At 40.6% G+C, this 26,587-nt stretch overlaps 4 protein-coding genes across 6 annotated transcripts; 3 read left to right on the top strand and 1 right to left on the bottom strand.

Annotated features, from left to right (window-relative positions):
• The first annotated feature begins 443 nt into the window (after nucleotides 1–443).
• LOC118111676 (TRAF3-interacting JNK-activating modulator) lies at nucleotides 444–6,316 on the top strand. 2 transcript variants are annotated; one of them, XM_035160483.2, is made up of 14 exons: nucleotides 444–599; nucleotides 1,258–1,671; nucleotides 1,781–1,913; nucleotides 1,997–2,117; nucleotides 2,223–2,250; nucleotides 2,357–2,386; nucleotides 3,237–3,332; nucleotides 3,982–4,053; nucleotides 4,241–4,381; nucleotides 4,523–4,660; nucleotides 4,750–4,885; nucleotides 5,041–5,186; nucleotides 5,562–5,678; nucleotides 5,908–6,316. In XM_035160483.2, exons 2-14 carry the CDS (start codon nucleotides 1,279–1,281, stop codon nucleotides 6,106–6,108), a joined length of 1,752 nt encoding a protein of 583 aa, XP_035016374.2. In that variant the 5' UTR covers nucleotides 444–599; nucleotides 1,258–1,278; the 3' UTR covers nucleotides 6,109–6,316. The 2 variants fall into 2 exon arrangements, with proteins under 2 accessions (XP_035016374.2, XP_035016375.2); XM_035160484.2 differs by having other exon boundaries at nucleotides 448–595.
• A 1,116-nt stretch (nucleotides 6,317–7,432) lies between these two features.
• Nucleotides 7,433–9,759, top strand: dnase1l1l (deoxyribonuclease I-like 1-like). The gene is made up of 9 exons (XM_035158171.1): nucleotides 7,433–7,571; nucleotides 7,671–7,830; nucleotides 7,919–8,007; nucleotides 8,085–8,171; nucleotides 8,263–8,381; nucleotides 8,810–8,922; nucleotides 9,032–9,189; nucleotides 9,282–9,378; nucleotides 9,468–9,759. The coding sequence occupies exons 2-9, from the start codon at nucleotides 7,690–7,692 to the stop codon at nucleotides 9,546–9,548; spliced, it is 885 nt and encodes a 294-aa protein (XP_035014062.1). The 5' UTR covers nucleotides 7,433–7,571; nucleotides 7,671–7,689; the 3' UTR covers nucleotides 9,549–9,759.
• Nucleotides 9,760–9,763: 4 nt separating this feature from the next.
• Nucleotides 9,764–13,191, top strand: si:dkey-183p4.10. Its single transcript, XM_035158164.2, has 7 exons — nucleotides 9,764–9,796; nucleotides 10,137–10,179; nucleotides 10,269–11,942; nucleotides 12,035–12,101; nucleotides 12,196–12,265; nucleotides 12,354–12,479; nucleotides 12,558–13,191. The coding sequence occupies exons 2-7, from the start codon at nucleotides 10,137–10,139 to the stop codon at nucleotides 12,666–12,668; spliced, it is 2,091 nt and encodes a 696-aa protein (XP_035014055.2). The 5' UTR covers nucleotides 9,764–9,796; the 3' UTR covers nucleotides 12,669–13,191.
• Nucleotides 13,192–18,156: 4,965 nt separating this feature from the next.
• si:ch211-150o23.3 lies at nucleotides 18,157–24,655 on the bottom strand. 2 transcript variants are annotated; one of them, XM_035158167.2, is made up of 8 exons: nucleotides 24,104–24,655; nucleotides 23,154–23,192; nucleotides 22,195–22,500; nucleotides 21,155–21,463; nucleotides 20,234–20,548; nucleotides 19,869–20,018; nucleotides 19,693–19,769; nucleotides 18,157–19,040 (listed from the first exon to the last, which is right to left on the bottom strand). In XM_035158167.2, the coding sequence occupies exons 1-7, from the start codon at nucleotides 24,135–24,137 to the stop codon at nucleotides 19,726–19,728; spliced, it is 1,197 nt and encodes a 398-aa protein (XP_035014058.1). In that variant the 5' UTR covers nucleotides 24,138–24,655; the 3' UTR covers nucleotides 18,157–19,040; nucleotides 19,693–19,725. The 2 variants fall into 2 exon arrangements, with proteins under 2 accessions (XP_035014058.1, XP_035014057.1); XM_035158166.2 differs by having other exon boundaries at nucleotides 18,157–19,043; nucleotides 24,104–24,653.
• Between the last annotated feature and the right edge of the window lie 1,932 nt (nucleotides 24,656–26,587).

Below are 26,587 nucleotides of genomic sequence, written 5' to 3' on the forward strand. Positions count from 1 at the left end.
AGGTCTGTTTGGTCTGTGTTATTATTAATCTGCATAAACACACGGGAATAAGATTTTACTGCTTGTGTGTCTTCTAAACACTTTGGCTAAGAGCCTTCAAACTTTAGGCCCTTCTCTGTTCAACTACTTCTCTAGTTATAATGTTCCATTGTGTTCTCTACAGTCTTCTGCCTTTGTATAACAGTCGTCATGTATGCCTTCATTAGATCTAAGTCATTAACACACTCCAATGAGGAATGACAGTGCTGTCATGATTATAAACATTCAGATATCCAAGATGCTGCAGTCACACAGCACAGCTCTGTCTCCCACGTGGTGTGTTTCATCCCAGGCTGCCTACAGGGGGAAAAGACCGGGTCTGTCTGTAATCTTGGGGCCCACCCGTGTGTGGCATCAGTTTGGTACGAGTGGCTGCTGAGATAGAGGAACATATGACGCTGTGGCTCTCTTCACTTCCTGTAAAATTATGCTCAACAGAAGCAGCTACATGTGAAACGCAGACAAAGCCTCCGGACATTATTTCAGACGAGTAAGGAAATGGGTAACTTCTCATCCACCGCATGAAGAGTTTAAGGCCACTGAATGAGATGGCATAGTAGGTAAGCTCTTGATTCATTTCTGAATATTAAGTACGGTGTTGTCTTTGCACTATCGTCTATTTTTTCCCTCCACAGCCTCAGTTAGCAGTTACCAGGGCCTAGTCTGTCTTTGATATCATATTCTGCAGCATTCTAAAAGAAAATACACCAGCAATGCAACTACTGCATTTTCCACTAAACCCAACACTTTTACTACTGCTATTATTGCGAAAAATAGGAGGAAAAAGTATTTCTAGACCTACTACTGCAGGTGCTTCAACTACAACGGATCAGCATGGGTCACAGAGAATTGCTGAGCTACACAAAACATCATTTACTTTATCTTTTACGTTATTTGGTGCATACTCCTCAAATAAACTTGGAGCACAACCTGGAGGTCCTGCAGATCACAAATTTTATTTTTCTTTGTTGAGGCAGAATAAGAAGAGTCTTGAAGATTAAAATGACAGGACTGGGTTTGAGAAATACCACCAAATGTTTATATAGTAATAGTTTCTTCAGATACAGCCCCTTCAACTTTGAAAATCACATTTTTCACACATCTATAACAATAAACATACGTCAGTAAATAGTAGGATTTCAACTACATCATTTACGTTCTGTATATTTAATCATTACAAATGGTCATAATGATTTTTCCCTTATACTGTCATTGAAGGCTCAAGGCAGAGGAGCTGCCATGGACACCCTGGCTGCAGCACAGCTCTCCTCAGTGAAAGACTTCGACCGAATAGTGGAGGTCAGAGCACAGAAGCACCAACACCTTCGAGGGCGCAACAATGTGACTTCGTGTCGCAGCCCCACGAGAGAGTTTGACACAAAACTGATCAAAAATGAACTGAAAGACAAAAGGCAGCTGGAGTTTCTAAGGAGGAGGTCAGTGAGCCCGGAGCTGTGTGATCTGAAATCTACAAGGACGAAAAGTTCACCAAAGACGTTCTGGACGAAACATCACAGTTCAAGTAGCAAATATCAAGTGAATACAAATAGCCCAACTATTTCTAACGGACATGAAAAGGGGATTTTAGCGACAAACAGCAGCATAACTGATGGTCCAAGCACCAGCACATGGGTAAATATAAGATCCTCTGACATCATTTGGAGTTTTATATTATCAGAGGCATGTTGCTCCATAGATCATATACACCTGCATCTTCTTCCCTCTCCTGTCATTCCCTCAGGCCTCCTTATGGTCAGAGCAGGTAACACTGATGAGGCACGATAAAGGCCATCCAAGGATACAAGCATCTACCTCAACACCTGTGATCAAGGAATCAAACCAGCACAGGATGAGAAGAGAGAACAGTACAAAAGGTGAAATTCTTGTCAATTGCATGTCACATCATTTTTGAGCTCTCACACTAATTAGGCTGTTCTTCTTCTTTCCTCTCTCACAGCTCAAAAGACAAGCATCATCGAAACAGTAATCCAAAGAGAAAACATCCAGCAGAAATTCTCCCAACAAACCACAAATATTCTACAAAACAAATCCCTTCGAGAGGCGGGTGTGCAGACAGCGTGAGTGTGACTTAGTGTAAATCGCTCTGAAACTTACATTTCATATGAAAAACAGTTGAAATCGGTGTTTTATCGTCCTATAATGTCATACTTTCTCCTGCACAGGTCTGGCTTTGTCACCGTCAAGGAATCAGTGAGTTCCTAACTGTTGCTTTATTCATTGGTGGTGTTTGTGTAAACTGTAACACACAGTGTCTATTACCTGTAACTGTTCTTGTCTCTCATCCCTCACATTATAGGATATTCAGCGGTTAGCAGAGTACTTGCAGGTAAACCAAACAAATCTTTTCCGAGTCCATTCTCTTTTGTTTAGGTGTAAAGTGAGACGGAGTAACTTGACATATGAAGTGACAAACTCTTCCTACAATATTTAGTATATTTAATTCATATGCAACTAGAATGGCCCAACAGACGCCTTATGAAACCACATTTAAATTCCCTCGATCTGGATTTTTATTTGGATCTGCACCAAATTGCAAGCCCTCATAAATATCAGTCCCCTAATTATGGCTGATTATTTTCATCAAAATCCACAAATTGTTCAATAAAAAATGTTTGGAAACTGCCTATCTCACAAAGATCCACACCATTATCTTATGAATTATTCCATGGGTCATGCCCCAGCCCTTCAAAACATTTTATGGAAATCGGTTTTTGTGTTGTCCTGCTTACTAACAAACAAACAAACAAACAAACAAACAAACAAACAAACAAATGCAGACAAAAACATTACCTCGGCGGTGGAGGCAATAAAATGTTTCCTTTGTTAGTTAAACACACTCGGGGGAGTGAGACTAGTGTTAACTGATGTTAGCAGTTATGTAGAATTAGATACCTGACATTATTTAAGTAAGTAAACTACATTTCACCATTTACTGTTATCCAGTCACTTGTTGCTATAGAGGCTGTTAATCAGCAAAACATATGTCCTAAAGCTTCTGTAATCACCTTGACTGCATACGCTGTGTATGTGAGATGATACCTTGTTGAGTAGCATCATTAACTTAATTAGATTTTGAGCATCAGGTTTAGACATTAGCAGATGGTACTGACTGCCTTAGGCTACGCTCAGTATTTGTTTGTCGCTGTTGATGTCCTCTGCCGTCTGTTTTCTGTCAGGAGGCCCTGTGGAGAGAGGAGGCCGTGAAGAAGAAGCTGGCAGCGCTCCAGGAGAGCACGTCAAACCTCACCAACTCCTCGACGAAAATATGGACGGTAAGACTCTCTGTATGCAAAGGCCATTTATTTGAAATGGAACCCCCCCCAGTGTTTCACATTTATGGTTTCCAAATACCAAACGCATCATTCTCATTTTTATGTGGCCACAGTGTTGCTATTTATTGCTCTTCTGTTGCCTGGTTGTAATTATACTGAACATTTCTTTTCACAGTCGTGCACGCAGCCTGTGTTTGCCTCAGGAAGGCCTATATAGCTTGTGGTTTGAAGCTTCCTGCTTCCGCTCGAGTCTTAACTACATAGGAGTAGTGCAAGCTGTCAGTCTAATACAGGAAGGGTGTGACAATCACAAGCTGCTATAGGTGCTATAATGAATGAGAGAGGGGTGTGAATGTTCCCATTTTTGTTGAATGAAGATCTGGAGGTGAATTTAGTTTGTCATCTGTAAAATTGTTTCTCACTCGGGTTTATTTTTATAAGGCAGCATATTCTATTTTTCCACTCCTGTGCACATGCAGACATTGTGATCTTTTCTGAGGTTCACCGATGCCGCAAGCTGCCTTTACGCACCAGTGAGCACAGACTACGACAGAGCGCGCTATCACAGTTTTTGGTACATGAACCATTAATTTCCCATCTGCAGGTTACAGCGTGACAGTCAGTCATTTCCTCTCTAACCCACACACAGGCTCGCTGCAGTGAAGACCTGCTGAGAAACAAGATCAAGGCTCTGGAGGAGCAGCTGCAAGTCTGCCTGCAGGTAAGAGCAGCAGCAGCTGCCGGTTGCAAGGAAGAAACCACGGAGTGTTTTTTATCAAGCAATGGGGTTGTTTGTTCTCTGTTATTTATTTGAAACAACTAAAACATTTAGTCTTCTGTAAAACAACCATTCCTATACTATCACGCTGTCACGAATAGTGTTACTCAGTCATGTTTTGTCTTTATAGAAGTTTCCAAAAGATGGAGTGAAGAAGCTGGTGGTGCAGATGGAGAAGCAGAAACTGATATATGAGGAGAAGGCCTTGGTTGCCCTTCAGAGGGCCACACAGGAGAAAAGTGATGCACTCTGCAAGGCTGAGACACTGCAGGTCAAACCTCTCATTCAATACAGCTACATTCTCTCTATTTGGCACAGGAGAACGACTTAACATCAATGTCTCTTGACTCATTTGTTTTATTTTAGTTTCAGTTTTGCAGCTGAAACCTGACGATTCTTTGTATCACCCCAGGAATCACTAATCACAGCGAAGGCAGAGGCGCTGAAGTGTCAGAGCCTGTATGAGGAGCTGAGGCTCAGCTCTGGTCAACTCAGGGAGAACCAGCACCTCAATAATGAACAGCTGCAGCAGCTACACAGCCAAGTGGAGGTACTGTTCACTGTAGTAATGTGCATGGTAAGAACTGTCAATGTCAGTGGTGTTGAAAATATATGTGTGTGTGTGTGTGTCCTGTGCAGCTGTCCGGGGCCAGAGAGGCCGAACTGAAGGAGGAGGTGGTGTCATTAAGACGAGAGAACAAGGACCTACAGTACAACATCTGCCGGCTGGAGGAGGACAACCATATCTTAAGAGAGGAAATCCAGAACCTCAGCGGTGAGACACTCAGGCCTCAGAGCTACGATGTTTGTTTGTCCTGAATCTGCAAAAAAACTCCTCAGCCTTTAACAAATTTCTCGACAAACTACTCCAGCATTTATAATGCTGCTAAGAGGAAATGTTTTTGATTTGAACTGATTTCTGCTTCCTAGATGGTGGCAATGAGAGCCAGGACACCGTGATGCAAGAATGTCTGACATCAGAGGAAGCAGAGCCACAACTGGCCCTGAGGAGAGACTCTCACATGGAAGAGCAGCTCCGTCACACTCAGGAGAATCTTCGGCTCAAGGAGACAGAGGTAAAGGACATCACAGTATAGTGCATACTGGGGAAATCACAGTATACTGTATACTGGTGACATCACTGTACACTGTATACCGGAGGCATCAACAAATGAATAATGTCCTCAGTACAATTTGTTGTGTAGAGACATTAATAATTACAAAAACATTTTTTTATTTGGGGCACATTTTGGAAGTCTTTTTTTCAACAAATAATAATAATAAAATTATCTCAACAGACGTTTTAAAATACATTACATCCTACAGAAAAGTGCATTTCCAAATATCACCTGCATTGTGAATTTCTTGGAAATGGATTGCAGCCAGATATAATCTACATATTTTTCCCATCCATATGGTGTGTGTGTGTGTGTGTGTGTGCGTGTGTGCAGTGTGAGGAGCTGCAGACGGACCTGCAGGCTATGGAGCAGGAGTGTCAGTCCAGCCAGGCCCGACTGTCGCAGTGCAGGGAAGAACTCCGGCAACTCACAATCCGCCGCAGGAGACTGGTGAGTGGTGTGTGTGTGTGTGTGTGTGTGTGTGTGTGTGTGTGTGTGTGTGTGTGTGTGTGTGTGTGTGTGTGTGTGTGCGTGCGTGCGTGTGCGTGTGCGTGTGTGTGTGTGTGTGTGTGTGTTTGCATTCAGGGGAATATGTCCTTGCTACCACTGGTGTAGATGCAACAAAATAACATAATAATAACTAAATGATGAACAAATATTTCCCTCCCTCTCTGTTTAGACGCTGTGTGGCCGCTGGTGGAAGGTGTGTGTGCTCTTCCTCCTCCTCTTCGCTGTGGCGGGGGTTGCCATGTTGTGGCTGTGGCATCCTCCTTTCAGGGAGCAAGTTGAAGACCTGTATTCAGACATAGAGACACGTATCGAAAACTATCTCCTGGAAATGGCCTCTCCTCAACATTCAAGCTGTTTTAGACCAATATGACAACATCACTGCTCAGGAATATCGTTACTTTTTTATAGCTGTTGTTTTAGAACAAGATTTTTGTACTGGATGTAGTATGATATGTATTTCATATTATTTTAAACTTGAAACTTAAAGTGTAAGATACATGATGTTGTGTTGACATGTGGATGATGTACTGTGTGTGTGTGTGTGCAGACTATTCAAATACACATGAAGTGTGAACAAAGCAAGTGTTTGTAATTCATTATAATGTCATATATAGTGTTGGAAGACGTATTTGGCTCATTAACGTAAGTACAAGTAACAATACTCCACAGAGTAAAAACTACCTTTAAAATCTAAAATATACTTAAAATAATAAAAATAAAAGAACAGCAAACTGATCCCTGTCAGAGTTACATTAGGCTATTCATACAGCATATCATACAGTTATATTGTTTGTTATTGATTGATTGTATACCTAGCACTGTAATGGGTTGTATAATGCCGCATGGTGTTTATCTATAACAATGCCTAACAACAATAACTTGTCCTTTTCTAAAATATGTAGTTTGAATATGTAATATGAGTTTGCAAAGTTTATTTATTTATTTGATATAATCAGTGCTGTTCAATCAACAGAAAACATACTGTAAATAAGCCAAAGTTTACCATAAAGCAAATTTTCATTTGTTGTGCCTATAGACAGTTTTTACAAGGCAACATGTAATAAAATAAAGTGACCAATTCTATATAATTACACATATCTATGGATAATTCAGGTGCATTATACCATCCGAAGTAACTGTACAAGAAACCTGTGATTAACACACAACAATCAATAAAAACAAACAAATAATCCATGATTAAAATACATAACAAACACTCAGATACAATACCAAGCCACAGATACACATGTGTAGCTAAAGTAAAGTCACCCTAGTTAACAATTGAATGCAATATTATATAATTTGATATTATATTTTATTCTGAATTGTACTGAAGTGCAAGTAGTAAGTAAGATAATAATAATAATAGTCTGAGGTCTAAATGAAAATGATTTTCACAGTAAATATCAGATACATCAGGGGGAAGGGAGGGAGAACTGTCCTATATCAGTTCAATCTGCACCTGTTCTGTCTGTGGTGGTTCTGTGTGGTAACTACCAGCTGCTCATGTCTGTGCCAAACTGACTGAATGATATGATTCCACAGAAATGACACACGACACCATCTATTGTCTGATTACACTCAAACAGAGACAAAAACACACTCAAAGCTCAGTGGGATGGAGCTATTGTTCTTTGTATTCAGAGGTTTTTAACTGTTCCAGATGAAGTGCTATTCTCAACAAGCACTGACGCAGCACATCCGCCACACAGATCTGCAGCTCCCGTCTTTTCACACACGTTTACCTGCATGTTCCCTAAAACAACAGCGCTCATTGATGAGATGGATCTTTGCTGGACTGAGTTCAGTCTCCTGGTGAAACTGAAACTGAAGGTCAGAGGCTGTGGTGCAAACATACATGTGGCTGAGAGTTCCTGTAACACATTTCATAATACAACAAAGTTCTTGCCAATTTCTCTTTTCTTCTTACAGAGTGACAACCCTCTGCAGGATGAGGACTGGAGTTGTGCTGCTGGCCGCGGGGTTGTGTCTGTTGAATGTCACATCTTCACTGAAAATCTGCGCTTTTAATATTCAGAGCTTTGGTGAAGCAAAGGCAAACAACCAGAAGGTTATGGGGATTCTAATGAAGGTATACTCTGCTGTATTTGTCTACAGCTACAACCAAACAAAACGGCACCCCTGAAATTTCTTTTTAATTGACTTTTTTCGCTCCTCAGATCCTTTCTCGATGCGACTTGTGTCTCATTCAGGAGGTCCGAGACTCTAAAGGAGCAGCAATTCAAACTTTGGTTCAAGATCTTAACAGGTACAAGTGTTTGCGGGTGAAATTCAAAACCTGGTGCAGCGACTTCTACTTCATATGGTTCATGTTGTTGTCAGCAGATTGGACAAATCCAACCCATACTCCTATGTGGAAAGTGAAAGGCTGGGGAGGAAAAGCTACAAGGAACAGTATGTCTACATTTACAGGTAACTCGGGCTGTTCATCCAACAATACTGTAAATGTTCAGTTTAACATGACATCATCACACTCCTGCTCTTTCTCTTTTTTCACCCTTAGGAGCAATGTGTTGAAGGTCAAAGAGGTTTATCAGTATCCTAAACTGGATGAAGGGACCAATGAAACCGATGTTTTCTCCAGAGAGCCGTTCATCGTCCGCTTTCACTCCCCCACAACATGTAAGAATCCAGAAATTGCACCCTGTTACATTATATTTTCAGAAAGCTGGGTTGGCTCTTCTCTTGGTTTTGGACATGCTGACTGGATAATAGGGATTTATCCAGGTTTCTAATCATTCTCAACATGTAAGGTTCTGGGGTCAGTTCAGGAGTTCAATATCAGTCTATATAGTTCCAGAGGTTGCAGGATAAATGATCTCATCAATTTAGTTGTCATCCTCTCTCTTCCACTACTGATGGCGAGATGAGAAAGTGACAAAGAACTAGGTTCTTCAATTAATCCAGATAAAAACAATTTGATGCATAAAAGCCAAGCAGTATTTCAAAATAGAAATTTGAATTAAAACTGAATGAAAATCGGGGAAGGCTTTCTGATAAGCCCCAGACTGCAAAAGCAGTAAATGTATTGTGTTTTTGTTTTGTTGCAGTGGTGAAGGACTTTGTCCTGATTGGCCAACACACAAGTCCAAAAACTGCCATGAAGGAAATTGATAAACTCTATACAGTCTTCACAGGAATTTACAAGAAGTGGAAGACTGACGTAAGTGAAACCACATCATTATCATCATCATGTCCTCAGCTTAGCTTGACATGTATGAGTTGTTTTGATGTGTTGAAACTTCCACCCTTGCTTTACCTATGCACACCAGAATGTGATGATCCTGGGGGACCTGAACGCCGGCTGCAGCTACGTCACCATCAAGGGCTGGAGAGCCGTCCGCTTGAGGAGTGACCCCAGGTTTCTCTGGCTGATTGGAGACGAACAAGACACCACTGTCCGAAAGAAGACGCACTGCGCCTACGACAGGTCAGAGACTGCGGAAAAAACTAAATCACACACATGAAGAAACTCTGCAGACACCAATCATGTTTTCTTACTGTCGTCTTTTCACCAAACAGGATTGTTGTCCATGGACGTGAAATTATTTCCAGTGTAGTTCCGGGTTCGGCTCAACCGTTCAACTTTAAAGAGGATTTCCATCTCACTGAGGAGGAAGTAAGCGTGTTACCCTGTAAACATGTATGTTATCAGTTCAGTTTTATATTTAGCACAAACTTCAATCCTGTTATCTCTTGGCTCTTTAGGCTCTTGAGGTGAGTGATCATTTTCCAGTAGAAGTTGACCTGAAGCCAAACCACCGCTACCTCCTTCGCCATGAGCTGTAAACCACTTAGGACAACCGTTAACAAACCAGGACATCTTCAGTATGACTAGTTTTTAGCTGATAGAAATAAATAAATCAAAGTCACAACCAGAACTTTCACTGTACCATTCCTTTACAATGACAACATAAAAACACCAATAAACATGAGCTGTTTCATCGAGAAGGAACTGCGTGTGTGACTGCAGGAGTTCATATAGTGCATCTGAAACCAAAACCGCATCAAAGCTGACATTTCACGAGCTCCTGAAGGTACGTTCCTGCAGCAGCACAAAACACCGCTTCTGCTACTTCACTTTTTAGTGAGAAACTTTTTTGCAACATACTTTTATATCTTCATATTTAATGGCAGCCTCAAATAATGTTGACATTCAACATCATATATTTAAACAAAGGTTTGAGTTTGAATGTGTAATCTATCTATGCAGCGTCTGTCTGACAGGAAGCCACTTGCAGCAACAACAAAGGAGAGTAACTTGGTGCGCTCTTCCTTTCAGAGAGAGGAGACTGATCTGAGGCAATGCATTAACATTTGTGTTGTTATAACTCCTGGTTTTAATAAACAAATGTGTTTATTTGTTTATTTGCGAAGATGGAGCAAGATCTTTCCAATCTACTAAGTGATGCATTCTCAGGTAAGAAAACCTTTTAGTATCGTCGTTTTGTTTTTATTTATGTTACCCATTTACAAATGAGTAATGATCAAATGATGGTGTTGTTGCAGATTCGTCTGTTCCATTGTTCCCTGATGGAGATTTAGACTTTGAGAGTTTGAATTTTAACGAAAACTTTGAGGAAGACAGAACAGGCATCGCTGATGAAAACAAAGATCTGCACCAGGAAGGAACTGGTGCAACTGCTGTTTTGTTCAGCACTGATCCTGAAGATATGTACACGAGTGAAAGTGTTGATAAAGTTCAATTTGAAGATAAAAAAGATTTTCAGGGTGTCCGGTGTCCACCAGAGGAAGATTACACAAGCTCGGATGGAGACTATGAACCTGAAGGCTCTGTGTCGGGAGAGGATGAGGAAGAGGACGAGGGCACAGGAGACAACCCAGGAGACATATTGATGTCAGTTTGCTGCAGCGATGAGTTTGGTCATGAAGAGGACAGGATCTTTGCTGAGGGACTCCCTCTGGCCCCGCAGGGTGCTGAAAACCCTCAAGTTAGAAAAGTGGAACAAGGTGACAACGAGAGTGATGAGGAGGTGTCCTATTTCGAGCGAGTCCCTGAACGTGGCAATGAGATGATGACAAAAGGTGATGAAATCAAACAGGATGAGCGAGAAAGTGAAGGAGCCAAGCAAGGGTCTGATTGTGAGAGTGAGAGCATGAGAGTGAAACAAGAAGAAAATGTTGAAAGTCCTTACAGAGGTGAGCCTGCGACCGCCACTCTGGCATTTCCGGACATATCAGGGCAAAATCTGCAGGATCTCATTGCTGAAGTTGATGGTGAGGAATATGTAGAGAAAATGGAGGCTTTCTCAGGGGAGGAGCATGAAGAGGCCGGTGAGGGCTTTGCAGATTATCCCTCAGACTTTTCTTCATGTGAATATGTAGAAGATGCAGTCAAACAATTGGAAAGTAATTCCCAGGCAAGCGCCTCGCCTCATACATCCGACAGTGGTTCGAAGGCAAAGCAGGAGGTCTGTGTGGAAGGAGCTGTGGTGGATGTAACATGGATGGGAACAGAGGAGGACACTGATGAGCAGGGAGGCAGGTATCTGTGCCGCAGAGATTTGGAGATGGATGCTGATGTGTTCAGGAGTTACGATGTGGCAGACAGAGGAAAAACAGAGATTGTTGGGAATGTGTCGGGTGAGACAGGTGAGAGTGAATCCTACAGCTCCAGTGATGATGAGTTTGAGGTGAAGAGGAGAGACGAGGAACTCTTAGATAATAAGTGTCTGCATGATCTTCAAAATGACAAGAAACTGGAGGACACTCTGCTTTACAGAGCAAGCAATGCTGCCCCTTCCAGGTGGAGCATGTCTGACGACCATCACATCACAAACAACAGAGCGGAACCAGCAGATGTCAGCATAAGTTGGGATTTCGACATGTCAAACACTGCTTCCATCCTGTCTGAGGACCTGTCAACCGCAGAGGACACAGATAGAACGGAAACAGCTCTTTCACGTGTGAGTCAGCGTCCTGCAGAAGACATCAACATCTGCTCAGTCGTACAGAGCGAGGAGAGCAAATCCACAAGTCCATCTTACCAGGGATCCCTGGATGACAGCTTCTTCTTCAACACTGAGGTCCAGGCCTCTGGGATTACTGAGCTGGAGCAGTTGGGAGATGATGAAAATGAAGAGGATAGAAGCCGGGAGGAGGAGAGAATTAAGGCTTTCTTCAGGTTTTACAATGACAGTGAAGGGGAGGATGAAAGAGAAGGTGAGTGGAGATGGGTTTACAGCTTTTATTACTAAATAATGTCTCACATGTATTCCACAATTTATCCGTTTTACATTTGTGCATATTTCTAGAGAGGCAGACAAAAGTTCATTTTTGTGCAGATCCACTGTCTCAAGTCATTCACTATGAAACTGACAGGTAAGCAGAGTTTCTTTTCTGCATCAAACATTGTTAGAACAACCTGATGTGTGATGGACGCAACCAAAACTGTGTCTCTCTCCTCTTTTCTAAGCAGTGACAGAGATTCACTCAGCAGCTCCACAGACCGGGAGGACGACCCAAGCTCTGGAGAAACATCTGAAGTGAGAGCGTATGATCATTTGCATGTGGTAACAAATGAGAACACACAGAACCACATACACACTGTTTTACTGCGTTGTCTGTGACCAGGAACTGAAAGAGCCCGACGACATCCTGCCAACGATACCGGTCTGTGATCCCCCAGACACTGAGCTGCCAGAGAGCAAGCCAGAGAAGGATGTCAGTCAGACACAAATCTGTAGCAGAAGACACAAGGTCCGTTCCCACTGGTTATTGATGAACATTTACTTTGTGTGTTTGTGCCTCAATTGATTCTGTTGTTTTTTTCTGCAGTGTCTCCGCATGCTGAAGTCGATACTGAAGATGGGTCTGGTGATAGTGATGGGACTGCTGATGTTCTGGTTGGCCACAGACCTACCAGACTGGCTTTTCATCTGGGGCTAGTTATGTTATGTTATGTTATGTTATGTTATGTTATGTTATGTTATGTTATGTTATGTTATGTTGTGTTGTGTTATGTTATATTATGTTATATTATGCTATCTTATGTTATGTTATGCTATGCTTTGTTTTGCTATGTTTAGCAAAACAAACCTAAATTGTTATTATATGCTAAATTGCTACATTCTATGCTACATTATGCTATGCTATGTTATGCTGTGCTATGTTATGCTACAAATGCAGTGTAAAATGCTAAATACTGATAATTGGAAATCATTATCTTTAATATGCATTGTATGTGTAACATAAACCATAGATAAGACATGTTCCCTTTAAATCAGGGCTAAATGAACCTATAGCTAAGGCCTCTACTTCTTTTGTATTTTTTGACAATTATTGAAATTCAAAATTATTTGTGGTAGAAAGTAACAAAGAATTTCTATGTACTTCAAACGCTTGCAAAAAAATCAATTGGTTGCTTTCTATACTGCAAGTACTGATAAGAATAAAGCTTTTACATACCAAACTTGTGATTTACTCAAACTGCTTTAATCGTTTGATTGTATTTATTTATTTTACAGTTTTAATACAAACTAAATTAGCCAACATTATGCAAATTGCTTGAAATTATGCTCATTATTAGCAGGTACAATAGCAACACACCGCTTCAAGTTGTTAAAATGGTGGATTTGGATTTAACTACTATGAATAAAATGTTAAGATAATAATAATCACTATAAAAAAATTGAAAACAATGTGGAAGGAGGCTTTTTGTGTCACATAAACTCCAAGTTAGTGACATTAGTGATGAGAGAACATTGACTTCCGATACACGAGTGTTGATGTTAGCTTTAGTAACTATTATTATCAGCCTGCTGGTAGCGCTGCTTCGTTTTTTAAAAGTTACCAGAATAAAAATAGAAACCATAAAGAAGAATTTGCCAACCGGAAATGATGTAGTGTCAGACGGAAAGTGCGAATGTTTTTACACACCTGACTCAATAAACAAGGGCGGGGTTAAGCCTCTGTTTGTTCCCCTAAACTACCAGTCCGTGCTGCCCGCGAGTTCAAAACGAGCTCCCGCTCACTTTAGGCGGGCGGAGTTTACGGTCTTGACTCAGAGAGAGAAAGTACAGCTCAACAGAAACGACACTAAAACTAAATAACAACTTCGTGGTTTGAGCGAATAAAGCGAGTGAAAAAGAAAATGTCTTCTCTGAGCGGTAAAAGTGCGCAAGAGATCAGCGAGCTGCTCGATGAGTTCGGGATCAGACACGGACCTGTGGTCGGTGAGAGGCTCACTTGGTTTACTCTGTGTCCGAGTTCGAATCCACGTTTATGGCTGTTCCGTTCACAGGCCTCCTGCTCGTCCTGCTGCTACTGTCTGTCACCGTTAGTCACCTCAGTCCTGTTCCTTAATCCTGCTTTTTGTTCTCAGACACCACCAGAAGTCTGTATGAGAAGAAGCTGAAAGAGGCCATGGCCAAAGGGAAAGGAGCCAAGTACAGTAAACCCTCACCTGACAAGACCTACTACAGAGAAGAGGGTATATATATACATGTTCTCCTGATACTCCATTCACATACAAGTATACTCCCATTCTGAGGAACAGGCTGCATATGTACAGGAATGATTCGTGTTGTTATTGTGCATATAAAACAATCATATTTGAGCACTTTATAAGAAACATCTGTACAGCTGTTTATTCATACAGTGATCCAATCGGCCAATCGTGTGGCAGCAGCATAGTGATTCAAGTTATGCAGATACAGGTCAGGAGCTTCAGTTAGTGGGATAGTTCACCCAAAAATGAAAATTCACTCATTTTCTACTCACCACTATGCAGGTGGAGGGGTGGGTGAAGTGTTTGAGTCCACTAAACACCTTTCAGGGGTAAACAGCGTAGCAGCCAAATCCAATACAATTGAATTAACCGGCGACCGATTCTTCAAACGTAACAAAAAAAACCTAAAATGCCTCCATACTGCTCCTGTGGTGTCATCCAAGTGTACGTAAGCCCCGACTTTCGAATTTGACACAAAACAAGGTCATTTGCACCCCGTTTTAGCCTAAGTGTCCAGAGGAGGATAAAATCATGGTGGAAATGACCTTGTTTCGAGTCACATTTGAATGCCGGGGCTTACGGACGCATGGACGACCATTTACTTCAATTGTATTGGACTTGGCTGCAATGCTGTTTACCCGTGAAACTCCAGAAGTGTTTTGGTGACTCAAAAACTTCACCTACCTCTCCATCGGCAACGTGGTGAGTAGATAATGAGTGAATTTTTCATTTTTGGGTGAACTATCCCTTTAATACAGAATAATGCTCCACGTCACAAAGCAGAAATTGTCTCAAACGGGTTTTGTGAACATGACGACGAGTCATCAGATTTGAATCCAGTTGAACGCCTTCGGGGTGTGGTCCAACGGGAGATTAGCAGCATGAATGGGCCTCTGATAAATCTTCAGAAATAATGTGAAGCGGTCCTGTAACATGAACCAGAATCCCAAACAGATTCTTTTAAGTTATCCATGCCATGAAGAAATCAGACCATACCCAGCATTTGCACGGTGTTCCTGATAAAGTGCTCAGTGAGTGTATATACTACTCTCTGTTACATCTTGTTTGTCTAGAAGCTAAATATCTTCTTTAAAAGCTGGTAATCTTACTCTGGCCATACAGGTTCCAACCTGTTCCAACCTCCCTTTCAGATGAGGTGAAGCCAAACATTAGCTCATCAGGGTTATTACAGTCAAATATTAAGTTTTTCTATCTTAGGATAAGTAACATACATAAAGTGAAGGAAAACAAATTTGAATTGACAAGAATTTGATTTGGACGCCACAGTAGCATTTGAACTTCTGCCCGAATCTGAAATGTTACTGAGCAGCAGTCAATGTGCTCCCAAGTCTTATGATATAATAATATAAATAATGGGACTTCTTCTCCTGACATTTAATGTGATACTTGTTTTTATTACAGAGGATGAAGTCACCTATGTTTACAGGACACCAGTAAGTATCTCTGTCCCATCTGCCTCCGGGTGCTTTGTTTTTCTTTACTTGCCTCCTGAATCTGAATGTGAGTTGTAGTGTAATTTATCTTTTTCGTTGCTTAGGGATGCAGGGAAAATTTTACTCCTGATGATATTTTAGCCGATAACTGCACCTGTGGATGAACACAAGCAGACAGGATGATAGATGCATCTGTGCATGTCAGTCTTGCAAAACTTGTATCATGCAATGAGGGTACTTTAATTTATATTGAATGGGAATAAAAATAATTATTGTATAATGAATATCAGTAAAATGGCCTTTTTTTTGCATTTACAGCTACAATTAGTTTACAGAAGTATTGGCAATATGATCATCAATCTAAAAGTCATTTTCATTCTGTTAAATGTTGTTTAAGTTCTCCACTAACCAATTCTTGTAAAAATGTGCTCCAGGCACTTCACCTTGGAGTTTCAGTGACCAGTTGATATTTTGTCGCCAGAAGGATAAAATCTTAAAATAGGCCCATATCATATATTTGTCCTAAATGAAATGGGACTTTATACTCGTCTTTAAAAATCTGATTGAGCAGGGCATCCCATGTAAGAGCCAGAGATGCAGACAGGACAGTACATTCAAATGAATTGCAGCAGTAGTTAAAGAGATGCATTGTTTATATCAGCACTGTTGTAAAAAGCAGACTTATTTTGTTCTCTGATTCTGGATTTGCAGGTTAAGAATGAGAGTGGAGACTATGCTGACAGGTTGGTTTTTAATGTTGCTCTCCTAGGTTTAAACTCTGTCTTTTTTATGATCACTACTTCTATTTCATGTAATCAAAAAACTAATAATAATCTGAATGATTTTTACTTCTTCTCCATCTGTCCAGAGGGTCTTACCTGAGCTCCAGATCCAATTGGGCTGAGAGGGAACTTGAACATGAGTAAGTTACAGTTCTAATAATTGTTTGGGTTTTTGTTGACCAAGGTTGAACAAAACCTTCACGGTTACATTTGATGTCGCTTTCTACAGGACGTCTTACTCAACGTACCAGAGGGCAAGGCCTGAATCCAGAGGAAGAGATTTTGGTGATGAGTAAGTGAATTAATACAAAGATGGTGACAGGTTGGCATTTGGTTGCTGCTAGTTCATTAGCGAGATGTTAATAATATGATGTAGCCTAACTCTTCTGATCTGCTGTACAGGCACTACATGCATGACACGCCGTCCACTTACAGAGGCTCCTCCTTGAAATCTCCGCCCATGAAACCTGATCAAGATGCTCCGAAGCCCCCAAAGTCGTCCCCCCTCATCCCAATGTGGGTTCAGCTCGTGTTCTTCTTGGCCGTGGCAGTTTTCCTCTACTTGGTTTTCTCCAGCATGGAGACAAATGAATCCCTCAAAGGGTTAGAATGATAGTATTTTATTCTCGCTCCATTTATTGGGCTGTTGCACTTTGTGTGTTTCAATTCAAGGAATGTGTTTTGGTCAATGCCTTTATTTTAGACATTGCTGAAATTGTTGTTTATGCAATATTTGTGTGTGTTATGATTGCAGTTTATTAGCCCGCTTATGTTTATAAGGTAAAATACATGATTGTCACCAGGCGTCAGTATCGCAGCTCTACAAAAACAGGATACCCAGGTAGCTGCAGTATCATCTGATGAAGCACAATGTACTCAGTGATACTTGGTGCAAAATGTGCCAAGAAACGACATTTTAAACACTACTACTATCCACTGATCTTGATGCGAGCAATTCAAGTGGATTTTCCAAATAAGAAGTCACACTGATGGTGAATATTTGGCACATTGAGCATCACAAACTGCAGAAAACTGCCCGAATACTCCACCTCAGCAATTCACATAGAATATTCATGCACAATTAATTAAAAGATTAAAATCCAGTCATTTAACCACACACACATTACTTTTAAAAGGGACCATCAGATGCCATCAAGAAATTGTGATTTCATCAAAATTTTAAATATATCTTTTTCCTATATTCAATATCTTAAAAACTGATGTCACAACGTGTAAAAGGTACAGATCTTTTTAGTATTCCAAAAATTTTACATATTTATAGTGATTGGTATTGTGAGTGTCTGCCAGTATATCATTCTGTGTACATTATAAAAAAAAAAACTAATCAGACCCTGGTAGTTAAATACTCTAAGCATGCGTCCTTTGATTCAATAAATAATTACATTAAAATACAGTTTGGACAGTTTTCAGCTGTAATTCAAGTGCCTCAGCAGTTTCACAGTTATAATTGGGATATAATTGTTGATGTGTTTTCAGTGTTAAATTAGTCGGGTAAAAGTTGTATCTGAAGTGTTTATTCAAGCTGTTATGTCATGTTTATGCTTTGTTTCACGAGAAGTAATTCTGAGATATCGCACTTTTGTACCAAATACATGCATACAGAGTTTGATGTGGATTGTTTTGTACTTCAGTTTCAAAATTAAAAATATAAAAGAGCTTGTGTACGTTAACAAGTTTAAAGGCTTTTATTCAGGGGCAAAAGCAATATTTAACGTTTAAATAACGGAGGGTATAAAAATAAAGAAACTATACTGTGCATTTCATGACAATAGCTTTCTCCTTTTATGTAGTTTGATCTGATGCTATAAACTACATAATACATGCAGTAATACCATAAAAAAAACTAATTGAAACCAGAAGCTCCTACAACAGCAACATTTTTATCAGTTCAGTTTCTACTTGGACACTTCTAAGTGCAGTAATGTACATGTTAATGACATATAGAGTAGGGTTAGACTTAAAATACAAAAAACATTTTCTAATCCTTTAAGGATCATTGATCTGTGGAAGCAAATACATAGAAAGCTAGTTGAGCCTGTCATTAGTGTTACCTGGTAATAAATACAAAATGTTTTTGAGCTGCATATACACAGAGACCTGAAGAACCCATGTCACAGTTTCCCCAGTTTAGCATTTAGTTGTAATTGCCCCCACTCCATACATCTGGGGTCATGGCAGTAACCAAGTGAGCGAATCTGAAGAACAACCTGAACCATAACTTTGACTTGGAAGTACTTTCTCCTGTCTCTCAGTCTTCTGTGGCCATTAGCTTGCATCTCACTCTAATACAATCTGTAATAGCCAGTTCTATCCATTGTTTCCCTGCAGTGACACTAGTCTGAAGTTTGGTATGCTAGAAAACTAGTACAGTCTTGGGTCTATGTTAGTGTCCAGTGGAAACTACCTCGTCCAGACTGTTCTGAACTGGGTCCCTCTGGTGCCTTTAGTCAAAAGGTGTGTGACGACCAGCCGAGCCTTTTGGTTCTCTTGTTACGTGCCGTCTGAATCAAGGTAGGACAGTGGGATCCTTCCGACGCTTCACTCACTAGTGATTCTGCTTCAAAGGACAAACACAAAACGCACCACATTAATTCACCAACCTCGAACAATTAAGAATATCGATACAATCAGAGTCAAATATAGTGACTATAAACAGTATCCACCCATCCTCAGTGGTTTTGCTTTATTCTTTTGTGACAGTACATCTAAGTAGATTTAATGTGGCTTATTGACAGCTGGAGGTAAAAACTATTTAAATACATCTTTGTTGAGTTTTCATCTTCTTTATATAGGAAATGGCGAAATCATAACTGGTGTATCCAAGCTGGTTTCAGAATTAGAAAATAGAGATTAACGTGTTGAATCACCTGAAACCAATAATTGTGTTTTTGTAACCTTGCACTTTTAATGGTACCTCCCTGAAGGCCACCATGCTTAGAAAGGGCGGGTAAGGCAAAGGGTATTAAATTGGCTGCAATATGCAACTTTACCACTAGATGCCATTAAATCCTTCATACTGGACCTTTCAATACCCCTGGAACTAGAAGGTCCAACAACTCACAAAAATGTAATTGATGATCAGTCCGGAATTGGATACAAGAACATAATAAACACCCTTTGATATATTTCTGTAAACCCTTGTAAGATAGGGTGGTAAATACTTAACACTTTATAAGTGTTAGTGTAAGAATCGTGACCTTCAGTACCTTTAGTTGTTGTTCTGTTGCTTGCGTACCCCATTATAGCTTGTTAATTGATAAGGCAACATAAGTGTTGTCCACACCTGGAAAGAGAAGCACATCTGTTACTATTAATACACACACAGGGACGGCTTCTAAAAGTCACTGTCTGAAGTATAAAGAAATCCGAAGGAGGAACTTACAGGTTCTGGTCTCTCGTTCTAGTTCAGAGGGCTTCTTCTCCTTGTTACATAGTACCTTGGCCACAATAATTATAACAATGACAGCTACCACAAATGTCAGGCCAGACACAAGCCAGCTGATCACCATTGGACTCAATAGTGGATCTGGGTCTGGGGGTCAGAGAAGAGAGTTATATTCAGGGTATGTTTTCATAGAAAGAATTACACTTCATACAAAACATCAAATCTGTACAATAAAGAACTGCCAGGAAAGAAATCTATATAGACTCTAAATGATGTAATATTCATATTATAGTATAATTCATCATTTACACAATACCTTAATCTTAGCACATCTTTATAGTCTGTAACACTATCAGTTTCACCTCTTATGGCTATAGGCAGGGGCTGGCTTTCTCTGGAAACAAAGGTGCGTCCACCCAGCTGGACCCGATACAGGCAGTAGTAGTAGCCCTCGTTGGCGCTCTGGGCGTTGGAAAAAGTGAAAGTGACGGACGGGGTGAGGGCAGGTAATGACTGGCGCACGGTGCCATTGGACCGGATCAGACGCAGCTGGAAGGAACCTCCTGGGTACTGCTGCAGGGTGGAGCAGGTGATGTTAAAATTGTGGCCTTTAATGACGGAACCAGCCGGGGCCTCAGAGGACGTGTTGTACCAATGTTGGGGAGTCAAGAGCTCCACTGTGGATCAGATGAAAATCAAATAGGTTGTTAGAGGTCATTGAGATCATCTGAGACTCTCCCTCAGATTTTACTACCTTTGACTAGATTAATGTCCTAAAACGGTTGATGGTTGTAACTTTTTTATAAATTTGGTAATAAATGTGATATTAACAACCACATTTTAATATCACAATTGTATGCACTGTAACAGAATAACCTAAACTCAAAAGATCCAGTTAACCAGCTTTAGACCACATCTCACTGTCTTCTTTAGCAGATGGAGCTCATCACATGAATGCGATCGAAAGCTCAGAAAAGCTATTAATTTGGCTTTTGAGTTTAGATTATTTGGTTACATTTACTATTCCTGAGGATCATCCATGAACCTCCATTCTCAAATCCAAAATGTTGGTGTATTAGGGATAAATACATCTAATAACATTTGAACAAAACGGATTCAAGTGATTTAAGGAAAATTTTAATCTGAATTGTTACAAATCCTTTAGGTTGAGTCAGACAGAAAATCAAATATTTGATCAGATTGTGCAATAGAACAATGAGTTATGAGACTGGAGGTTGGTGCAATAAAGTTAATAAAGATTAGACATTGCAGTTATGACTCACCCACGGTGATGTTGATGGAGTTGCTGGGTGGAGAGCTGAGCAGCTGAGAGGGGAAGCCACCCTTGATCCTGTAACGACAACTGTAGCTGCCCTGGTGGAAAGTCTCTATGTCGGACAGTGTGAGCTCCACACCGGCGTGGGTCTGGTCCGCCCTCTGTGTAACCAACGGCGTGGACACTCCCTGCTTGTACAAGTGGAGGTCACTGAGGTGGTGACCCAGCAGCACACTGCAGCCAAAGCGAACGGCCTCCCCGGGTGAGAACACAGTGTGAGGTGACAGCAGGGTGAGGGTGGGCGTTAAAAGGGTACCTGTGAGTAAAGACAGGTTAACCTCAGAATGTGAGGATGATCCAATGGACTGTACCCAGCTTATCAAAGACCATGCTGGCACGCAGACTATTTCAAATACTATCCTAGTGTTTCAGTTACCCAACAGATCTCATTGTACAATCCTACTTTTACGTTTGATTCCGTCCTTGTTCCCCCAATAAAGTATATATTTCTTTGCCCAGCCCACCTCGTATCAAACCAAACATTCTGTACATTTATTCATAAACTTCTGTCGAAAGTGATGCATAAATTAGGTAGAGACAGAGACGGTAAGCATTAAAGAGGTTTCAAAGAGGTGAGTCTAAAAGGGATTTTTGCAGACAGAAAGGGATTCTGCTGACTGACTCCAATAAAGTACCTCATGTGTCAAGACTGTTGCTGTCAAAACAGACATTGGTTTTCTGCTAATGCTGAAGGTTTGGGATAATTGCACAGATTAATGGACTGGTGGAAAATAGATGCTGGTCAAATCAGACCCATAACCCTTATATACTCTTGCCGGATAACAAATTGACATGCCTCAGTGTCCCAGATAAATTTTGTGTTTTCTAGGTATGTCTGCATTATTATGTTAAGTTAGGTTCAATGGAGAAACCTGTCATGACTGTATTACTGTGAGCTTTGTATATCCTCTATGAATCAATAGGCAGAAATCAGTCAACCATCTGGCAGTACTCCTTGGTAAATAAAATTCCTTGTCAGATTCTCACCTGAGCATTTCACCCCTGCATCATTCTCATGGGTGCAGTAGTTACTGTGGAGGACGACAGCACAGTGTGTCAAACTGGACTCGTGACCAGTGCACTGGACGTGGCGCAGCCAGATGGCTCCACTACCTTCACCAAATTTTGCACCATGAAGGGCCAATTCAGCTAAACCACAGCCCAGCTCCAAGCACACGACGTCAGCCTCCCGGTGGTCCCAGCCGTGGTCGCAAACTGTCCCCCACCTGTCATGGCGGAGTACCTCCACCCTCCCAGAACAATTGTCCTCCCCATCCACTAGTCTGACCCCACCTGTGGATCAGAGAAAAATTTGTTAAGACATTCTCCCAGATGAACTCCAGCAGATAGTGTGACAATTAGGACTGAATATTCTCTGGACTTTGATTTCATGAACAATGCAGCGAGGGATTGTGTGAGTTAGATGTGTACACAACAACAGGAAAATCTCTGGAGCATGCAGGGTCTGAGTAGAGCATGCAGGAGGCAGGACATGACGTATAAATTCCGGTGTGGTAATCAAATTCTTTTGTTTATATCACAATAAACCGGCGTCACCCGTTATCACCAAGGGCTCTCAAATCTAGTTGTCTTTTCAAGTTGACATCTTTGTCCGCATATATTACGTGGATGGCTCCTCTTTTTCATCCTGATTTGGAATATTTTGGAGGGTTTTTTTTCCTGTTTTGTGTCCAGCGCATGTTAGAACCGTCATCAACACGCCCACTTGCTTGTCCTGAGTTCCCCGGACATTTTCCTGCTGTGTTCTCACGTGAGCTCAGCCAGACATGTATGTAGCAACGGACTCTGACATTCGCGTTGTCACATACAGGCCCTCAAGATAATCTCAGGAGAATGTCTGGAGTTCAGTGCATGTCTGAAAGCAGCATTAGAGACAGACAGGGTGGGGAGAGTGTGAGGATGAGGCAGAGAAATCCCACACTTACCAAGAGCATCGACTCTATCCCATAGAACACCTAAGAGGCCTGTGAGGAGGACATTACAGACATGGTATTATTATTATCTGACATTTCAATTCCATTCAAAATGGCAACAATCAAAGCTTCTTTGGCTAGCAGTCTGTTAACTACACCTAACTATAGCCTAGTAAATACAGCTCATCAAATACAAAAGTCCTGCAATGAACGTACCCAATCTCAGTGTTCAGATTTGGTTAAACCTGATTTAGATATACCGTTATTCTACTTGTTTTCTATTGAAACATATTCAAACATATATATATACAAGAAATAGATGAGAACAAACATGAATCCACTGTGCAAGTAAAGTTTTTTTTTTAATACAAAAGGGGATATTATGGAAATATCTATGTGTTTACTGACAGTCAAGGTACAAACTTTGTCATAGTTTAGACATAAATAAATTCAAAATAGGAGCAAGGACACAAGAGGCGTAGAAAAACCAACAGGAAAGTGGAAATATCATCACCAATTTGTCTTGTTATTTTATAGATAAAATAGTTTGAACCCATTGATAAAACAGTTAAAGGTGGACAGACCGTTATTTAGCCACAGTGAGGTTGAGCTCAGCTGTTTAACATACTACAGCCTACAAATGAACAACACATACATATATACATATACTATACTTTTTTTAATTAAACTTATTTCACTAGAAACCAAGTGCTACTCCAGTGCTAGCTACTACTTGGAACCAACAGGTCCGAGATTAAGCTAAAGAGAAGCTTAGTGTGAATTAACACTACAATTACAAGATAATGTGTCTTAAGTCACAAATAAGATAAAACACTCTAAGTCTCTAATGTAAATAGAGTAACGGGTACAGTTTATCCTATTGCGTAATCCCCTAAACTACCGAGGTGCTGCTGCCTCAGACCTAGCTAGCAGGCTAACCGCCGTTGGCTAGCTTAGCTCACCTGCTAGGAGGAGGATGTGAAGGAATCTCAGCATCGTTCCCCTCACCCTTGCATCAGCCGCCCGGGGGGGGAGAATGCCCGGTGTCCCGGCAATGGTGCTGGCCGCCGTTCAAACACAAGGACCGCACAAGACATTAGCTAGCTGGTGTGCTGGAGAGACTCGGATTGGTTAACTGTACTAAGAGCTAGCGAACGGCTAAAGTTTTGACCAACTAGCACTTAGCGGCGGAAGTTGGGTAAAGACACCGTTGTCAAAAGAGCAGCGCGGAGGAGATGACAGTGATTGTATTAATGGATCTGGGAAATGGAGAGAGGCTGCTGGTGGCTCTCACAGCAGAGACATGTCCGGGGGAGGGAGGCTGCGTGACGGGGTGACGCTGGGTGAGCTACCTTGCCGTCAGAGCCCCCGCAATCACGTCAACAGTCCGGGAGTTAACGCCGCCGCTGAGCTCTTCTCCCTGCGGCAGACAGAGGTCACTGCTCCGCCGCAGAGCAGCTCTAAAGGCCGGTAATCTGCTCTGGGGGTCACGACTCTGCTGAGGAGCTCAGGAGCTCAGGGGCCCCGGGGCCTGATCACTCAGCCTGCGGCCCCAGAGAGTCACTTTTACCTTCAAATTATACAAGGGTGGAGGAAGTTTCTCAGATATCGATTATAGCAATTTTCTTTTGGTCAGCGAGAAATCAAACATTTTAGAATATAGGACAGGATGGTGAATGTCCCTTGTTCGGTCACCATCTTGTCCTATATTCTAAAATGTTTGGATTTCTCCCTGATCAGTGAGATATCAAACAAATTAAATATTTGAACCCGCAGGTAATAATGTTGTGAGTCTCTCACTTTATTTGTAAACACTTTCATCTTTTGAAAATAGGATATTTAATTTTTTTCAAACCTTAGACTTTCTTAAATTTGCTTTGACTTTTTAACTATTATTGTGTTCAATATGTTGTATGTATTTGTGTCTCTCATAATCTGATTTAAAGTAGGATTTTATTTATTTTTAAAATTGTATCTATGATATATTGTAATGTCTCCTTTGGTGTCTAGAAAGGTGTTGTGAAATAAAATGCTTTGTTATTGTTGTTGTTTTTGTTAATTGTATCACCTTGTTTTTAACCCCTTTCCCTAATAACCACAGAGTAAATCTGAAGTAAATCAGTTTTCCGCTACAGCAAAACTGTATAGAGTATAAATCACCCCTTACTAAGAGGTTTTCAAGTATATATTAAAGTTATACTGACGACAGCCAAGTATTATTGCTTACTGTAATCGTTCCATTTCTACTGGCTGCAAAGACATCTCATCTTAAATCAAAGTTATCGGAAGTCACAGGGCGCCCATGATGCTGGACAAAGTACACAGTTATTGTTTTGTGCAAAACACAGTCTTAGGTTCAGCTAAGTAGTGATACTGAATTTTGCTCTATATTTATGCTTTGCTTAGATCCATTTGTGCAGATTTACTTTTACTTTTGCATAGATTGTTTATTATACATGTATTTTTTTATGTTTAATAGTGCAATCAGCCCTGTGCAACTAAAAAAATAAACATTCACACATATGCACACACAGAGTGCAATATTATATGCAAGTAGATTTTTTGTATTAAGTATTCAGCCTTCACTGTAATTACACATTTATATGTTCTCATGTCTTTATAATGACGTCATTATGAAATGTTATCGCATATTTATTTTGTATTAGTAAATTGAATTTAGTAAATTTGGTAAATTGTAAATATACATTTCTATTCTGTATATCTTATTATTATTGCTACTCTGTATTATGTGTATTATGTTATTACTTACTTAAATACATTATTATATACATACATGTTTATATTACATTGTTTGTGTTTGTTTTTTCCACTTCAGTGTTCCCTACAATGATTATACTTGTATAACTGATATGACATTAAACATCTTGGAATCATGGTCGTACAGGGCTGATTACAGCCACTGCAGGTGTAAGAAAGTGATACGCTGTATATACATGTCACAGAGAGAACGACCAACAGGTAAGCATTGATTGTAGATGTGACCTTTCAGAAATATAACACTAACAGCAAGTATGTCTCAATTTCACTTGGGAAAACTCCTGCTGCAGTCTTCTCACAGCTATTCAGTCACCAGCTTGTTCTTCCTGGCAATGTACAAAAATGTGGATGAATCAACAGAAACCACAACAGGAGGAAGTCATTTTTGCTGATGCATGTATGACTGGTCTAGTGGTTTGGCACATAAAGAGACGTGCTTTTAATGTCTCGTGACATGTTTTTCGTTTCCTATTGTTTTCCAGTAATAGATGACTTGGCTCTTCTCTGGCCCAGGGTGGATTTTTTTTCATTTCCTTTATTATGACCAAATATGTTCCCACTTTGAGTGACTCATTATTACCTCAGTTGTGTTCATTTCCTGGAAGGCTTGTAAAGGCTGAGTAAAATACAGAAGAATTCCTGAAAACCTGCTTGTCTGAAAAAGAGCT

This window comes from Hippoglossus stenolepis, chromosome 6 (genome assembly GCF_022539355.2).
Source record: "Hippoglossus stenolepis isolate QCI-W04-F060 chromosome 6, HSTE1.2, whole genome shotgun sequence".
Classification (NCBI taxonomy): Eukaryota; Metazoa; Chordata; class Actinopteri; order Pleuronectiformes; family Pleuronectidae; genus Hippoglossus; species Hippoglossus stenolepis.

Excerpts from the sequence above, each read along its gene's own strand:
- LOC118111676 (XM_035160483.2), top strand. The coding sequence starts at position 1,279 with ATGGACACCCTGGCTGCAGCACAGCTCTCCTCAGTGAAAGACTTCGAC. Across the intron at positions 4,382-4,522 it reads GCAAGGCTGAGACACTGCAG|GAATCACTAATCACAGCGAA; the intron begins GTCAAACCTCTC and ends GTATCACCCCAG. Across the intron at positions 5,679-5,907 it reads CAATCCGCCGCAGGAGACTG|ACGCTGTGTGGCCGCTGGTG; the intron begins GTGAGTGGTGTG and ends CTCTCTGTTTAG.
- dnase1l1l (XM_035158171.1), top strand. The coding sequence starts at position 7,690 with ATGAGGACTGGAGTTGTGCTGCTGGCCGCGGGGTTGTGTCTGTTGAAT. Across the intron at positions 8,008-8,084 it reads TTGGTTCAAGATCTTAACAG|ATTGGACAAATCCAACCCAT; the intron begins GTACAAGTGTTT and ends TGTTGTCAGCAG. Across the intron at positions 8,382-8,809 it reads CTTTCACTCCCCCACAACAT|TGGTGAAGGACTTTGTCCTG; the intron begins GTAAGAATCCAG and ends GTTTTGTTGCAG.
- si:dkey-183p4.10 (XM_035158164.2), top strand. The coding sequence starts at position 10,137 with ATGGAGCAAGATCTTTCCAATCTACTAAGTGATGCATTCTCAG. Across the intron at positions 12,102-12,195 it reads ATTCACTATGAAACTGACAG|CAGTGACAGAGATTCACTCA; the intron begins GTAAGCAGAGTT and ends CTCTTTTCTAAG. Across the intron at positions 12,266-12,353 it reads GCTCTGGAGAAACATCTGAA|GAACTGAAAGAGCCCGACGA; the intron begins GTGAGAGCGTAT and ends GTCTGTGACCAG.
- si:ch211-150o23.3 (XM_035158167.2), bottom strand. The coding sequence starts at position 24,137 with ATGCTGAGATTCCTTCACATCCTCCTCCTAGCAG. Across the intron at positions 21,464-22,194 it reads TGCAGGGGTGAAATGCTCAG|GTACCCTTTTAACGCCCACC; the intron begins GTGAGAATCTGA and ends CTTTACTCACAG. Across the intron at positions 20,549-21,154 it reads CTCCATCAACATCACCGTGG|TGGAGCTCTTGACTCCCCAA; the intron begins GTGAGTCATAAC and ends TCTGATCCACAG.